The 17,620-nt window shown below is 47.7% G+C and overlaps 1 protein-coding gene across 2 annotated transcripts in view; it reads right to left on the bottom strand.

Annotated features, from left to right (window-relative positions):
* Nucleotides 1–15,012, bottom strand: part of RNASEL (ribonuclease L) — a 21,516-nt gene extending 6,504 nt beyond the window's left edge. Inside the window, exons 1-5 of one of the 2 annotated variants that reach the window (XM_004706690.2) lie at nucleotides 14,990–15,012; nucleotides 9,805–11,487; nucleotides 4,231–4,316; nucleotides 2,343–2,548; nucleotides 707–839 (exon numbers count right to left, since the gene is read on the bottom strand). In XM_004706690.2, the coding sequence (XP_004706747.1) occupies nucleotides 707–839; nucleotides 2,343–2,548; nucleotides 4,231–4,316; nucleotides 9,805–11,305 (1,926 nt within the window). In that variant the 5' untranslated portion in view covers nucleotides 11,306–11,487; nucleotides 14,990–15,012. Of the gene's footprint in view, nucleotides 1–706; nucleotides 840–2,342; nucleotides 2,549–4,230; nucleotides 4,317–9,804; nucleotides 11,488–11,782; nucleotides 11,853–14,989 lie in introns of those variants that run through there. The other variant, XM_045298087.1, reaches the window with a different exon arrangement.
* Between the last annotated feature and the right edge of the window lie 2,608 nt (nucleotides 15,013–17,620).

Raw genomic sequence — 17,620 nt, forward strand, 5'->3', positions numbered from 1 at the left:
ATAGGAACTGGAAACACAGGGAATCCAGGACAGATGATCCTTTCAGGACCAGTGCTGAGAGTGGCGATACCAGGAGGGTGGAGGGAAGGTGGGGTGGAAAGGGGGAACTGATTACAAGGATATATAACCACATATAACCTCCTACCTGGGGGCTGGGCAACAGAAAAGTGGGCTAAGGGAAATGTCGGTCAGTGTAAGATATGATAAAATAATAATTTATGAATTATCAAGGGTTCATGAGGGAGGGGAGAGGGGGGAGGGAGGAGGAAAATTGAGAGCTGATACCAGGGGCTGAAGTGGAAAGTGAATGTTTTGAGAATGATGAGGGCAACAAATGTACAAATGTGCTTGACACAATGGATGGATATATGGACTGTGATAGAGTTGTACGAGCCCCCAGTAAAATGATAAAAAAAAAGACAATTATGAGAATGATGCGAGACCAGCAGTGCTTGTTTCTGTTTAACACTAAGGCTGCCAGAACTCAACAACACATAACAACAACAAATTGCAAAAAAAGAACAAAGGGGGCCTGGGATGGGAAGGGAGGGAAGGAATATCACTAAGTGCCCAGCCCAAGAAATAAGACGAGTTGAAAAGGAAAATGCACATAAACATTTAGAGCCACTTGTTGGAAGATGTAATGAGCCTGTTAAACAGATTCTTATTTCTGGAATAACCCCCAGGCCATAGGAATTTTTCCTACCTCAGCAGTCCAGTTAGCAAAACTTGTCGCCTGTTCAGATGGCCCTGGCTCCAGTAGCTGCAGGATGTGGCTTTCCGTCTTTTGCACTTTGATGTCCGATATATTTCCCACATCACGGAGAGTCCTGTAGCGTCTAAGGATGACAGAATTATTGCGATCACTCCCGCTTTTCCAAAAAGAAACTGCCCTGTTTTTATTTTTAATAAAGTTAGTAGTAAAACCACTCTTCTGGCCCCCTGAAAATAAGGCAAAGGCTTGAATAGATATTTCTCCAAAGAGTATATACAAATGGCCAATAATTTTAAAAACTCACTGCCCTCTAGTCGATTCCAACTCATACCTACCTATAAGACAGGGTGGAAGTGCCCCTTGGGTGTCTGAGACTGAACTTTTCGTTTTTCTCCATTCTTAAGAACATGTATTCTGATTTCAGTAGGTGTTTTGATTTCTTATGGCCACCACAAACACGGTGGCCTAAAACAACACGTACAATTCTGTCACGGTTTGGGGCCGGAAGTCTGAAGCCAGGGCTGTACTCCCTCTAGACGGTGGAGCGGAGAATCCTCTCTTGGCTTCTTCCAGCTTTCAGGGGCTGTCGGCACCCTTGGCCTTGGAGAGACTGTGGCTTTTCACGGGAGAAGAAAGCCTCAACTTCCCCACAATGAGCACATGAAAAACATGCTCCACGGCATTAGTCTTAAGGCAAGTGTGATTAAAACCACGATGAGATACCACCTCACACTCACAAGAATGGTTCTTAGGAGACAAATGGGAAGTAACGTGTTGAGGAGCAAATGGAGAAATTGGAAGTCCCATCCATTCTGGCAGGCATTGTCAAACGGTACAGCCATGGTGGAAAAGCTTGGTTCCTCAAAAGCTAACTCCAGAGCCCAGCAACTGCACTGCTCGATCACAAGAATCAAAAGTGGGGCTCAACCCAAGGTCAGAGGTTGACACCATGTTCATTGATGCCCTGTTCCCAAGAGTCAAACGGTGGAAACCGCCCAAGTGGCCATCAATGGATGGATGAATAAATAAACTTCAGGATGAATAAATATCATTCAGCCTTAAAGATCAATTAAATTCGGATGCATGCTATGGCCTGGGTAAACCTTGAAAAAAGAGCCGGGTGGAGGAGGTCAGGCACAGAGGGTGAACATTGCAGGCTTCCCACTTCCATCACTGGGCCAGGCTGGGCAAACACCTGAGAGAGCGCGTGCTGTCGAGGGCAGGGTTCCCGTGGGCTGGGAGGACGGGGACATGAGGAGGGAGAGTGTATGGCTGCCGAGCTTCGGTCTGCAGTGAGGAGAATGTTTTGGAAACTGTGGTGACCACTGTACAACATGGGCAATAACTCATGCCGCCCAATCATGAGCTTCAAATGGTAATGGGAAATTGTATCTTCTATATTTTTTACCGCAGTCTGAAAGACAAAACCTAGAAGCCCTATGTTTTCAAAATCTCTGGATCGTTTCCCTATTTTTCAGAAGAGAACACCCAAAGGTAGTCAAGTGAAATAAGCGCTCCGAAGGCACACAGCTAGGAAGCTCCACCTGGAGAGGAAAGGCGAGCTGTACCGAGTCCCTGCAGCAACATCACCCCTGCCCCCACCACCTTCTCCTTGAAGCCCACTTACCTCTTCCAACTCCAAAAGAAGGGGTGGTCCAGCAGGCTCCTCAGTTGCCTCTGCTGGTTTTCCCCAGGGCAAAGCAGGCGGCGAATGAGATCCCTACTCTCCTCGTCCGGACAGCGTTGAAACACCTCTTCATCGCTTTGGATCTCCAGCTCCTTAAAATGAACGCCTCCCTTCTTGACCACATACAGGACCAGCCGGCCCAGGGCCTGCACGGGAGACACAGGTCATGTCACAGGTGCTTGAGGGTGTCCTCTGGGCAAGTGAGCTAGGAGGGTGTGGTGCAGGCTACAAATCAAAGACGATGAGAAGAATCTCAAGGAGTCTGAAGACTTAGGAAGAAGAGCAGACACAAAGGGTCTTGGAGCGTAGGGAGAACTCTTCAAGGTAGTATACAATCCCACAATTTATGTCTGGGGGCAGCAAAAGGTAGTCCTGGGCTAGAGTTACAGAAAAGAAGTGGGATGTGAGGTGGGCCTTAACGTATGGATAGAATTTAAATAAACAGGGGAAGTGTGGAATGCAAGGCTGTATCAGGCAGCAGATGACCAGGCTGTATCAGGCAACCAGTCCACATCACGGTCCGAGGGAAGATACAGTGATGGCCCAGGAGTCAGGCCAGGATGGGGTGGAAAGGCAGAGGCCAGCCCAGGAACTCTACACTAGTCAAGACCCAGCCAGCAAAGGAGCTGACATCTGAAGCCACTGAGCCACGAGGGCCAAGAATTAAAGGTGGTGGAGGAAGGAGTATAAACCCAGGAAGGAGAGCACTTGTCAATGGGGAACTTTTGGTCAAGCTGGGTGCTGGCTCCCTCCCTCCCACATGTTTTCAATGGACCTCAGTATTTAGCCCCTTCTGAGCTCAACCGCAAATCTGATGGGAGTAGCAAGAGCAATCCTCCCATTTACTTTCTCCTGAGGCATAACATAACTCATGGAGAAGGGTCTAGTGTGGCGCGCTCAGCTTGCTCAGCTAGCTAGTGGAGGAAGCAGAAGATGCCAAGAGATACAGAAGGGCAAGCGACAGCCAACTCCACACAGATTCAGGCACAAACCAACTCCTCTCCACAGTGAAAGTTTGACTTTCAGGGAAAGGTCCAGTGACGTGCTATTTTCTGCAAGGGGGTGAGGGCAGTGACCAAAACTGGAGAAAGCTTTGAACCCACAACTAAATCCCTAGTATAAGCTTTCTGAGACTGTAATCTTTACAGGAGCAGACAGCCTCAGTTCTCTCCCACAGAGCTGCTGGTGGGTTTGAACTGATGACCTTGTGGTTAGCAGTCCAACCTCCCAAGACACCGACAAGTAATTTGACGGTTTTTCCTATTGTTCTTCTCTGGGGATCCCGTGCGCCATGGAGCAGGACTGCTGTGATCCATAGGATTTTTATGGGTTATTTTTTCAAAAGTAGATCATCAGGACCTTCTGCCTCATCTATCTAAGTCTGAAAACGTGTCGAGCATCGTAGCAGCATGGAATGCTTCCGCCCACAGATACGTGGTGGCTGCCCAGAAGGTATAATGTTCAGAAATTAAACCTGGTCCTCCCTTCTGGGCGATAAGAATTCTACCACTGAACTACCGCCGTCCTCATCCCTTTTATAATTAGGAAGTTGTTGTTTTAAACTTCAATTTCTATGCTGATAAATGAAAGAAAAGGCAACATAAGCCTGTGTTGGTCCAGGGATAAATTTGAAGTATCTCTGATTGGACACACTTGAACTGCTTTGGGACTAGATCCGGCATCCCAAAGCCTAAATTCATGGTTGAAACAAGAAAGAGATTTCCTGATGAAAATAGGAAGACTTTCTCATAGGCTGTAGGAAATAAGGTAACGAACAAATAAGGGAGGAAGCAGAAAGAGGAAAAGTAAACCAGATTTTAGGAATTACCTGTAAATCTTTTTCAATTTCCTGTGGATCTCCAGTTCGCTTGATGCTTTTGTCAAAGTCTGCCAACCGAACGTCATTCTTAGAATCTAAGGGATAGTTTACAGAGGTGTATTAAAAATCCTGATTCTCCATGCTGTGGGTCAATTAATTTAAATAAATTTATAAAACAAAGTGCCACCTGTCATCTCTAAAGTTTATATCTCTAATGCTCGTTACTCCTCAAAACACTGCTAAATACACCAAGTTATTAGGGTCCTGCTAAGAGCACTCTTTCTTATTTCTTTCGTGCCAGAGGGTTGGGGCTGGGTGAACAGGAATAGGATAAATTAAACCAGATCATTCAGGAAATCTCTAGGGTTTATACAGATGCATAAAGGAGCTGACAAGAATGAGGGATATACATATACTATGGCTTAAGTACAACAACCCAAGACCAACTTAGCAGAGTATCCCACCCAAGGGAGCCCACCCACCACAGACCACCATTGTACTCGGTCGTTGCTTCCTTGTCCACTTCGTGCCTACCTTTGAATCTTTCCCTCCTTGAAGGAAGCCGGTGAATCCTCAGAGAGAAGGCTGCATAGATGAGAGGCTGAGAGAGTTTCTGGGGCCAGGGGTCAGGAACAAGGACAAGGTAAAGGAGGGACAAGTGGGTGCTTTGTCCTGTAAATGCTTCTGGCTTGAACAACTCTGAGAAGCAAGGCTACGTGGATTGATTTACTGGTAGCTTTTGAGTTCTGCTTTTTTTATTGTTGCTTTGAGACCCCTTTCTGATGTGGGTCAATGTGTTTTTCCTTAATTGTCCTTCTTGGCTCTTGGCAAGTCCTTTCCATTGGTATCTGACTTCACTTCTTAAAAATTCTGTTTTTACAATTTTTTATATTGCTCTCTCTCTCCCCTCTGGGATGCCTAATGGATGACTGTTGGAATGTCTGGATCTAGCCTTCATGAGTCAAAATTTATTTTTTATGCTTTCCATCTCCTTACATTTTTTCTGCTATGTCCTCAGAGGATGTTTCAAGATAATCTTCTAGCTCAATAACTTAATGTTTAAGCCACTATCGAAGATTTTTAAAAATGTATTTAAACAAGTATATTTTCCAATACTAAACTTCCTTACACAGTGCTATTTGTTTGGGGTTTGGGGTATAATAGCCTGTCTTTATTCTCTGGTTTTATTCATTGTATTTTCTTTATATGTGTGTTGTGGTATCTTGGTTAGCTCTGTTTCTTTTTGTCTTCTGGGTACAGTGTACTTTATTGATGGTACATGACAAAACTTGCTAAGCCCCTCCCCTTCCTTCAGGGGGTCTGGATGGAATATTCTCAGTGTGTTGGGGGATTGAGTTGGGGGCAAAGGCTCCCTAGCAGCTGAGGACCTCTCTTCCTCTAGTGCTGTTGCTGGGGCTGGTGGTCCAGGGGGGCTCTTACTCCTTGGAGGACATGTGGACCAGGAGGTCCACCACCCTGTTGCTGTAGCCAGATTCATTGTCATACCAGGAAATGAGCTTGACAAGTGGTCGTTGAGGGCAATGCGAGCCCCAGCATCAAAGGTGGAAGAGTGGGGGTCACTATTGAAGTCACAGGAGACAACCTGGTCCTCAGTGTAGCCCAGGATGCCCTTGAGGGGACCATCGGCCGCCTGCTTCACCACCTTGTTGATGTCATCATACTTGGCAGCTTTCTCCAGATGGCAGGTGAGATCCAGGATGGACACATTGGGGATGGGGACATGAAGGCCATGCCGGTGAGTTTCCCATTCAGCTCCGGGATAACCTTGCCCACAGCCTTGGCGGTGCCAGTAGATGCAGGGATGACGTTCTGGACTGCCCCATGGCCATCACATCAGTTTCCCAGAGGGGCCGTCCATGGTCTTCTGGGTGGCAGTGATGGCATGGACTGTGGTCATGAGTCCTTCCACGGTGCCAAAATTGTGATGGATGACCTTGGCTAGGGGGGCTAAGCAGTTGGTGGTGTAGGAGGCATTGCTGGCAATCTTGAAGGAGTTGTCATACTTCTTGTGGTTCATGCCCATCACAAAGATGATCACCCTTTTGGCACTGCCCTCCAAGTGAGTCCCAGCCTTCTCTAGGGTTTTGAAGACACCAGTGGACTCCACAACATACTCATCCCCAGCCTCACCCCACTTGATGTTGGCGGGATATCACTCCTGGGAGATGCAGATGGCCTTCCCGTTGACGAAAATCTTCCCATTCTCAGCCTTGATGGTGCCACTGAACTTGCCGTGGGTGGAATCATACTGGAGCATGTAGACCATGTAGTTCAGATCAATGTAGGGGTTATTGATGGCAACAATCTCCACTTTGCCAGAGTGGAAAGCAGCCCTGGTGACCAGGCGCCCAATGCGGGCCGAATCCGTTCGCTCTGACCTTCACCATGGTGTCTCTGGGATGAGGCTGGGACTGCACAGGAAGGGAAGAAGCGGCTGCCTGTCGCACAAGGAGGAGCAGAGAGCCAGCTCTGTTTCTTTGGGTGTAATTTCCTTTGTTCTATACATCTTTTTCATGGAGTCTTCACTCCCCCAATAACTGTAAGACCATCTTTGCAGCTGAGAATCCCCGATGCCCTTTGAGTTGCATCTGTGTCATCCAGCCCACCATAGGGAGGGGATGGAAGCAATTTCCAGAATTTCTACTCTTTTCAGGGCGGCTATTCGGGGAATAAGCAGTACCTGTCATTTAGCAAGGTGCCTTGCCAAGCAGTCTTCTGGTTTAGACATTTGACTTTATCTTTCTTGGGATCACCAACCGCTTGATGTCCCAATCAGTGGTCCTGCGTGGAGTGACAACCCCATGCTCTATTCGTGGCCCCTAGGAAAGAAGGGTTGCACGGGGTGTGATCTGCCGCCTTTCCACTGAGGGAGCAATCCTTAGAAGACCTTGGGTGGTGCCAGAGAGTAAGCTCTTGGCCACTCACTGAAAAATTAGCTATCTGAATCGCCCAGAGGAATCTTGAAAGAAAGATCTAATTCGGACAGATCACGGTCATTGAAACCTCTATAGAGACTAGATCTATTCTTCACCACAGGAGGTCACTATGGGCCCGAACTGATGCTATGTTAACTAATTAAGAATAGCAGAGATGGCACTAGAAATTCTGAGCAAGGGGGAATGCACAAGTCAATCCACTTTTTAGATGATGTTATACGAAACACTTACATCAAGGTCAGCAGTTCAGACCTGAGAAGAATCTGCTCTTTGACTGAGTCTCACTTGAGAGAGCTGCACACATCTTCGTGTTTTGGCCAATCCCCCAGCCAAGCAGCTACAAACCAGGACAGAGCTTCTCAAAAGGATCTCCAAATTATCCACCAGATCCTAATTGTCTTCTGAAGGAGTGCTGGTGGCACATTGGTTAGGCACTCGACAGCTAACCCCAAATCAGCAATTCAAACCCACCAGCAGTTCCACAAGAGGAAAGACTTGGCAACCTGCTCCCATAGCGATTTCAGCCCAGGAGACCCTACAGGGCTACTGCTCTCTGTCACATACGCTTGCTATGAGTGGGAGTCCAGTCGACAGCATGCAAGAGCAGTTGAATGCTTTTATCCGCTTCTCTATTCCAGGCCTTCAAATACCATTCTCTTTGCCTCTCAATAGCTGAACCCTCCTGTTCCCCTATATTCTTCCACCAAACTTAAATCTCAATGTATGACTAATATGCCAGCTATCTGCTTCTGGTTAGACTTCAGACTTTGGCTGGGCACCTCTGGTGTCCCAGATGATCCGTCTGCATTTGGATCTCAACACAGCCTTTGAAAGTTTTTTGTTCCTGCTCTTGAGTCAATTCTGACTCATAGCAACTCTGTGTGACAGAGTAGACCTGCCCCAGAGGGTGAACTCAAACTCCAAACTCACTTCCATCCAGTCAGCACTGACGCAAAGCCACCCCTTTGGGTTTCTGAGACTGTAACTCAGCGGTTCTCAACCTTCCTAATGCCACCACCCTTTCATACGTGCCTCGTGTGGTGGTGACCCCCAACCATAACATGATTTACATTGCTACTTCATCACTGTCATTTTGCTACTGTTAGGAATTGTCATGTAAATATCTGATATGCAGGATGTGTTTTCATTGTTACAAATTGAACATAATTAAAGCATAGTGATTAATCAAATACAATATGTAATTATATATTGTGAAATATGTATTTCTAAATACAAATAAATGAAATTTGCCTTGAAGCATGGTGTAGCATTGATAACAGTCTTAACATAATTACAACAGTAACCTACATTGCTACATGTTGCGACAGTATGCATAAAATGCCAATGTCAGTGCGAAGGTTGAGATAGCTTCTTTCTCACCAGATCAGCATATCTTCATGTGGGCAGACCCACCTGGAGACGGAGAGAGGAGCCGTGTCTCAGTTCCTAAGACCATCAGAAATATGTGTTTTCTGATGGTCTTAGGCGATCCCTGTGAAAGGGTCGTTTTGTTCAATCCCCAATGGGGTCGCGACCCACAGGTTGAGAACTGCTGCTGTAACTGCAGTAGAAAGCCCAGTCTTTCTTCTAAGAAACTACTAGTGGGTTTGAACTATTGACCATGCCTAGGCTATAATCTTTACAGGAACAGATCACCAGATCGCCAGGTCGGCTACATTTCTTCTCAGATTCATTTTGTTAGCTCTCCGTTGCCTCCTAGCCTTCCCTGACTTGCCCCTAGGCAAATTATCAATCCAATTACTGTCTTTATGCAAATGGATTTGGGGCTTCCAGTGTCATCCATAGTGTTCTGCAAACCCAGTGTTCACAATTTAATCTCTGATATCATTCCCTTCTTCAGATTTGGATTTTATTATTTACAATCCTTGGATCACATGGGCTGGTGTGCTTCTTCCATGTGGACTTAGTTGATACCTAACTTACATGACTGCTTGTTTGAAGACAAGCCTTTAAGACCTCAGATGCTATTCTGATAGCCGAGCACCGTCTGGTTTCTTCAGCACACTTTGCTGTAGCACCCATATCTTCACTGATCTCGTCATGAGGGCAAGTATCAAGCAGGGCCATGTCATAAGAACTAATTGTTCTTATATTGGAGCTAGAATTAAGTGCGAGCCCCAAATCCATTCACATATCTATGGTGTGCATATGTCTCTGGTTCATTTTAGATACCTCATTGTCATTTTAAGATAGAGAACATTAGAATCATCCCCAGACACCTCCAAATCTGACTTCAGGTTTGCCACCGAGCTTCATGTAGGAACCCACCTTTAGAAGTCTCTCTCTGGCTTGCAGACTACTCTAGGAATCCAAACTTCTGGAACTGTCTGCATTCTCCAAATGTGAAACACCTTCCTATTTCTATTTTGCCCAGGGAAATATAAGGTGAGCCTGGCACTCCACCCACCTTCGTATGGACTATGGAAACCCAGTGATAACTGGTAGCCAAGAGACATTGCCCTGAACAAGTTGTTGCTGTCGTCTGGAAATGGTATAATCTACATGTGAATTTTTCCTTTAGCTTTTTCCTAACTGCAGCGAAACATTTCTTTTGTAAACCAAAAGCCCAGAACCATCTAAGGAAGGATGGGTACTGGGGACTCACCTAGTAAGATGTTTTGTGGGTGCAGATCCTGGTGGGCGTACACCTGGTGTAGTTCTTCAAGAGCTTTAAATACAGACAGCAGGGCATTCCTGGCAAACTCATCTTCCTGGTGGTCGTCGTGTTCTGCAGCGGCTTCCTCGCTGGGCAGAGCAAAGTGCTCCTGCAGCGTTCGCTCACAGAGGGCGAGGCACACGTACACACAACCCCCTTGGCTCTCGCTCCCACAGAATGTCACCAAGTGACTGTTCCACCGGATGTCTTTCAGGCACAGGAGTTCCTTCTCAGCCTGTGGGCTCTCCTCGCGGAACCGCTTCACAGCGGCCTCCTGCTCCTGGTACAAACCCAGGTAGACGCCCCCTTCGGAGGTGTCAGCAATTTTGTACTCGTCCACGATAAAGATCTTGAGTTTGCCGATCATCGGGCGGTGTATCCTGTGGAGTTTTTCCAGGGCGGCCCTCCAACGTGGACTCTGAGGTTGCCAGTCCTCCGCAGGGACCGGGACGTCCTCGGTGGCGCCCTGACTGCGCAGAAACTCTGCCAGAGAACTGTCGTGATTCCGCAGGGCCTCCATCACCAGAGGCCCACAGTGCACGCTGGCCCCGCGCGCGCACAGCAAGCGGGCCGTGTCCCCCAGGCCCAGGCGCACGGCCATCATCAGAGCCGTCTGCCCTTCGCTGTCCGTCTCGTTCTTTTCGATTCGCTCTTGATCCAGAAGCAGCCGCACCAAGTCCACGTCCTTGGCTTCCACCGCCAGGATCAGGGGCGTTTTCCTTCCTTCGCCCCTCACCCTGACGTCCGCCCCGCGGTCCAGCAGCACGCGGGTGATGGCCTTACCGGTGGTGGCGCTCAGCTTCCCGTCGCGAGAGCGCAAGAGCGCGTGGACCAAGGCGTTTCTGCCCAGGTTGTCGCGGACGTTGACATCTGCGTCCATCTCGTCCAGGAGGATGGTCAAGGCGTCCACCTGGCCTTTTTCCGCAGCATCCATGAGAGCCGTGGCCCCTCCTTTCCGCAGCTTCTTTTGCTCCTCCTTTGGGTTTCGGCGCAAGTTCACGTCCGCTCCTCTTTCGTGCAGGAACCTTAACGCTTCGATTTTACCATAGGCAGCAGCTTCCATGAAAGCCGTGAAGCCGTTGAAGTCACACTCATTGACGTCTGATCCTTTAAAAGAGAGGAAACGCTGGAGCAGGTTCACATGGCCCGCAATCCCAGCAAGGATGAAGGGCGTGGCCCCATTGCGCTTCCTGAGACGAGGGTCGGCGCCGTGGAGCAGCAGAAGGTCCACAAGGTTCTCCTTGCCGTTCTGCACAGCGTTGTGTAAGGGCGCCCAGCCCCATTCGTCCTGGAAGTTGACATCAGCCCCCCTTTCTAGCAATTGTTGGGCCTTCTCCACATCTCCTGTTCGAGCAGCCAGGATCAATTGATGATTGTCCTTCATGGTAGATTTCCCACTCTGGGATGACAGGAGGCTCTCCTGGGGGCCCTTACGGCTCTCACTCTCCATTATGGTAAATGCCACCTTTTGCTTTTCTTTGTGAAACTGAAACTTTACCTGCTTTGCCCTTGATGAGAGAGGCCTGTAGAACTTAGAAACCTCTGTGAGGATAGAGAAAGCTTCTTTCTGTGAGGGATTATCTCACGGAAGACTAGCAGGGCCAGAGGTGTCCAATGCTTCTAACATTTCACCTGGAAGCAGGAGAGACAGGTTGTCATTTTAGAATGGAATCATAGAAATTAATTTTACTTTCAACATTTTCAAGGTATGTATACTGACGCACTATACCAAAATCGAAAAGAAAAAGATTTTTAAAACCACTGCTGTCAAGTTAATTCTATCTCATGGTGATGGTACAGGACGTATAAAACTGCCCCGTGGAATTTCTGCATTTTATGGAAGCCAACTGGTGCCTCTTTCTCCAGTGGAGGGGCTGATGGCTTCAAACCACTGACCTTGGGGTTAGCAGCACAATGCATACACTACCTTTTTTTGTTTTAATCACAGTTGTTGTTCCCCCAATTGTCTGTCAACTTGTCATACGGTGGTGGCTTGTGTGCTGCTGTCATGTTTTGCCACTAGCATGTCAAATGCCAGCAGGGTCACTCATTGTGAACAGGCTTCAGCAGAGCTTCTAGAGCAAGAACAGACTGTGAAGAAGGAATGAGATGGACACTTCTAAGGGAAGAGCTATGGAAAACTTAATGGACCGAATCAAAACATTGTCAGGGAGGTGAAGAATATTGGAAGTGCCAAGAAACCAAACACATCTGCCTTGGAAAAGTCCCACCAGAATGTTACTTAGAGGCGAGGGTGAGGCTTTTGTCTCAAGTACTTTGGACGTATTGTCAAGAGAGACCAGTCCTTGGGGAAAGCTGGCATGCTTGGCAAAGTAATGGGGCTTTAAGAAGAAGCCCTTCGTCATGATGCATTGACACAGTGGCTGCATGATGGCCTTAAACATAAGCACAATTGTGAGTAAGACACAGGACCGGGCAGTGTTTCATGCCCTATGAGTCAGCACAGTAAGAGCATGGTTTTCCAGTGCCACCTCGGCACTTCTGACTCCTAGCACCCCGATGCCCAACAGAGCATTCCCTGGTCCGGCACCGTCCTCACAGTCACCGTGATGTTGGAGCCCATGGTTGAAGACATGGTGTCAACGGTTTCCTCGACAGCCTCCCTCTGTTTCACAGATCCACTACTTTACCAAGCATGATATATCCTTTTCCGGGGACTGGGCTCTCCTGATGTACTTGAGACCAAGTTTCACCGTCTTCACTTCTAAGAAGTTTCTAGCTGGACTTTTTCCAAAGCAGTTTAGCTTCTTCTGGCAGTTCACCATGCTTCCAGCATTCTTCACCAATGCCATAATTCAAAGGCATCAATTTTTCTGCTGGGTTTCTTATTTATTGTCCAACTTTCACATGCACATGAGACCACTGGAACTACCAATAGCTTGGATCAGGCACACTGTGGTCCTCAAAGTGATCTCCTTGCTTTCCCACACTTGTGCAGCAGATTTACCCAAAGCAAGATCCTATTTGATCTCTCTGGCCTGCTGCTTCCCTGAGCATTGATTGGGGAGCCAAGCAAGATGGCATCCTTGGCAACTTCAAACTTTTCTCCATTTATCATGATACGACCTATCAGACCATGTGTGGGGATTTTTATGTTCTTTACACTGAGTTGCAATCCATACCGAAGGTTGCAAGCCTTGATCTTCAACAGCAAGTGCTTCACGTCCTCCTCACTTCCAACAAGCAAGGTGGTGTTATCTGCACATCCCAGGATGTTAACAAGTCTTCCTTCAATTCTGATGCCACACTCTTCTTCACAGGATCCAGCTTCTTGGAATATTTGCTCAGCGTACAACTTGGATACGTATGTTGAGAGGATACAATCCTGACACACATCTTCCCTGATTTTAAACCAGGCATTGTTCCCTTGTTCTGCTCATCCAATTGACTCTTGGCTCATGTAGATGTTCCATATAAGGACGGCTATGTAATCTTCAGTATCTTTCTTAACCTCTCTGAACACCTTGTACTATGATGCTGTTTTAAGCCTGACATCTGGGAGAAGTTTGGGTCAGAAAAGACTTGTTCTTTACTTATAATATGTCCCTACCACGTTCAGGCCACACGACTGATTCCAAGACCACACTGCAGGTGGACGGGAGGCTAGTTGAACAGGAGGGTGGACTGGGACCCGGCCTTGAGGACGGTCTCCGTGCCAGCCCCAGTCATTCCTTGTTCTGTCGTCTATGGGTTAACGAGCTGATCTCTGGTGGATTCCACGGATGTCAGAGTGGAGCTGTATTCCTTGGGGGGTTCATGGGGTGAATTTACAGCAGCAAGTTGCCACACCTTTCTTCCTAGACATTGCCCTGTGGACCCAAACTGCCAGCTTTGGCTAGCAGCTGAGCGCATCAACTGTTTTGCCACCCAAGGCTTTCTCTTACTAGAAGTAAACAGCCTCTTTAAAAAGGAAGGGAAAAAAACAAGAAAAACACACTTCACTTAGGAGGTGAAAGGTATTTTCTGGTTTGTGTCAATTTGCATTTCTTCTATGACCAGGAAATTGGCTCACTTCCAATGCCTTCTGCTGACTCTTGCTTAGGTAACACTTAGGTTTCGTGCTGTTACTTCCTGATTGCTGCTCTTAGATCGTCACTTTAGATACTGATTTTCTATACTTTTAAATTTGGTCAGAATAAATTAAGTCACATGGGTGGAGTACCCAATAGTTCCATGTGTGGCAAGTATTTGACCCTCAATAAATAACAGAGTTTATTACATTTTTAATAAAAAATTTTTAAAATTAACTAATTCTGTTCTCACCCATGTGCATAAACAAGCAACAACAACAAAAAACCTCATTGCCGTCCAGTCAATGCTGACTCATAGTGAGCCCTGTGGGTTTCTGAGACGAACTGTTTAAGGAAAGCCCAGTCTTTCTCCCACAGAGCTGCTGGTGGTTTCAAACTGCCAGCCATGCAGATCGCAGCCCAATACATAAACATCACCCCACCAGGGCTCCTTTACATACAGATACTACACAAACAGGGAACCGTGGGCTCAACGTAGTCCAACTACTCTCATTCCAATCTGAGTGCTAGCGACCCACTCTGAACATCAGATAGCCCCTCATGTTGACCTTGTAGTCTAAATAATTGCATCTGCTACAAAACGCACAAATTGTGTCCCAGCCAATTTTACCCATCTGACAGTCTCCAAGCCACCACCTTCAGAGGTCTCATCAATGGCAAAAAATCAGCACTCTCTCTGGGCCTCTGAGCAACGAATTGTTTGATACGAACGTGTGGACAGACTGCGTAAGGCAGGCTGTGGTAAGGAAGCAGAAACACTTGGAGGAGGAAAGCCGGCCTCAAATATCAGAGGAGGAAAAGGCCCCAGCAACTGCCAAGGTTTGCTTTCAGTTTCATTTTTCCCACGGAGCCGAACAACCTCGGTCTCTGTGGACTGCAACAGAAAATGTAGGGATTGCAGTAGGACTTCTAGGAGAGGATTCTGGACCAAAGGGCCCAATGGCCAGGCCACTATGCACTCCTGGACCTTGGCTTCCCCACTTCCTCGACGCCCCCACCTTCTATCCCCAGTGCCTCTGCTCTCAAAGCCCAAGAAATCCATCAAAGAACAACCTCTCCAGCCCTCCCCCTGCTCGCCTTACCTTCCAATCGCAGGCTTCCCCCACTCTATGCCCGGAGCAACAACAAAGCTGACACCACTCAGAGCCCAGAACCACCACCACCCCCTCCCCCGCAGTGGCACTGCTGCCAGCAGGGTAGCAGGGTGTGAGTAGCTATAGAAGGAATGGCTGGGAGAGAGGGTGGAGCCTGCAGCCTCACCGTGAGCAACACAGCCTGGGGCTGCCAGTGCTTAATCCACTTGATTGCAATGAGTTTGGTTTTTAAAAAAATCATTTTATTGGGAGCTCTCACAGCTCTTATCACAATCCATACAGCCATCCATTGTGTCAAGCACTTTTGTACATATGTTGCCATCATCATTTTCAAAACATTTTCTTTCTACTTGAGCCCTTGGTATCAGCTCCTCATTTTCCCCTCCTTCCCCCACCCTCCCTCTCTCATGAAGTGGTGATAAATTATAAATTATTATTATCTTCATATCTTATATCGTCCACTGTTTCCCTTCACCCATTTTTCTGTTGTTCATCCCCCCGGGGGATGGGGGTAGGGGTGGGGGTTATATGTACATCATTGTGATCAGTTCCCCCTTTCTCCCCGCACTTTCCCCTTCCCCTTCCCCTCCTGGTATCACTGCTCCCATTACTGTTCCTGAGGGGTTTGCCTGTCCTGGATTCCCTGTGTTGTGAGCGCTTATCTGTATCAGTTTTCATGCTCTGGGCTCACCAGATGTGCAATAACTTTGATGGGAGGAGTGCCAGGACTAATGTGACCCTGTAAACGGACTTGATGGCCAAGATCCGTTTGCTCCTTGTTCACCCATTCAGCCTCTCTTGCTTCCTCCTTTAGTGGGGCCCTTACAGACATGTTGTTATGGCTAGGTTCCATCAAGTCAACTCAGACCCATAGCGACCAGAGTGACAACAGAAACACTGCACAGTCCCGCGCCATCCTCACAATTGTTCCCATGCCTGAGCCCATGGATGCAGCCACTGTGCCAATCCAGCTCACTGAGGGCCTGCCTCTTTTTCGCCACTCTTCAACTTTACCAAACATGAGTCCTTCTGCAGGGACTGGCCTCTCCTGACAAGATGTCCAAAGTCTGTCAGATGAAGCCTTGCCATTCTTGCCTCTAAGGAGCACTCTGGTCTTACATCTTCCAACACAGATTGGTTTGTCCTTTTAGCCGTCCATGGTACTTCCAATATTCTCTCCCAGCACCTCAAGTCAAATGCATTGATTCCTCTGCTCCCTTCCTTATTCAATGTCCAACTCTCACATGCGTATGAGGCAATGGACAATACCATGGCTTGGGTCAGGCACACCTCAGTCCTCAAAGTAGCATCCTTGCTCTTCAATACTCTCATACCTACCCTCAATGAATGGCTTTCAGAGAAGATCAATCTCTCTCTCTCTTTCACACACACACTTCCAGAATCTCAAAGTACACACTGGGGCACGAGTTCCAGAGGAGGGTTCTCGCTCTGTGAACTCTGAGGGAAGATCCCAGCCCTCACTTCCTTGGCGATCTTCCCGTGGGACTTAGCATCCCCTGCTTGCTTGCCATCATTTCTGCTGCTCCTTAATTCTCAGAAATGATACGGTTCAGACACACCCTACACTGGTCTCATTAACATAACGAAGATAACTTTAGGGACAGCCCTAGTCCTTCTCCCCAAACTCACTGCCAGCCAGTAGATAACGACTCCGAGCGACTTCATAGGGCAGGCTAGAATAGTCGATGGGTTTCCAAGGCTGTAAATCTTTATGGGAGGAGAAGCCACATCTTTGTCCTGTGAAGCTGGTGCTTTCAAACTAGCAGTCCACGGCGTAACCCATTGTACCATAGAGACCCTGTACCCACCAGAACACCACACTGCCCAGTCCTGCGCTGTCTTCCCACTTGTGCCTCTGCTGGGGCCCCTTGTGGCAGCTCTGTGTTGGGCTGTCTCATTGAGGGCCTTCCTCTGCATTACCAACCAAGCTGTCCTTCTCCAGGGACCCGTCTCTCCTGACAACGTGTCCAAAATGGGGAAGACAAAGTCTCACCCACCTCGCCTCTGGCTGTATTCTTCCAAGATACAATGTCTTTGTCCTTTTGGCAGTCCATGGTATTTCCAATACCCTCAGCCAGCATCACAATGTAAATGCATCTCTTCATCTTCTGCCTTCGTTAGTCAGTGCCCAACCTTGGGTCAGGCAGACCGGAGTCCTCAAAGTTACGTCTTTGCTTTTCCACATTCTAAAAGGGTCTTGTGCCACAGGCTTACTCAATGCAGCGCGCCTTCTGATCTCCTGACTGCCGCTTCAATGAGCATTGATGGTGACTCCTCGACATCTTCAATCTTTTCTCTGGTTAGCATGATACTACATGCTAGCCCAATTGTGAGATTTGGGATCGTCTTTACATTGAGTAGGAGCTCTTGTGTTGGGCTGCTAACTGCAAAGTCAGTGGTTCGAAACCACCAGACAACTCTGCTGGAGAAATATGGGGCTTTCTACTCCAGTAAAGAGTTACAGGCTCAGAAATTCAGAGGAGCAGTGCTACCCTGTCCTACAGGGTCACTATAAGTCAGAATAGACTCGATGGCCATGAGATTTTTGATTTTACATTGAGTCAAAATCCATACTGAAGGCTACAATCCTTGATCTTT

The sequence above is a fragment of the Echinops telfairi genome, unplaced genomic scaffold, assembly GCF_000313985.2.
Source record: "Echinops telfairi isolate 266 unplaced genomic scaffold, ASM31398v2 ScPeMD7_7424;HRSCAF=8462, whole genome shotgun sequence".
Classification (NCBI taxonomy): domain Eukaryota; kingdom Metazoa; phylum Chordata; class Mammalia; order Afrosoricida; family Tenrecidae; genus Echinops; species Echinops telfairi.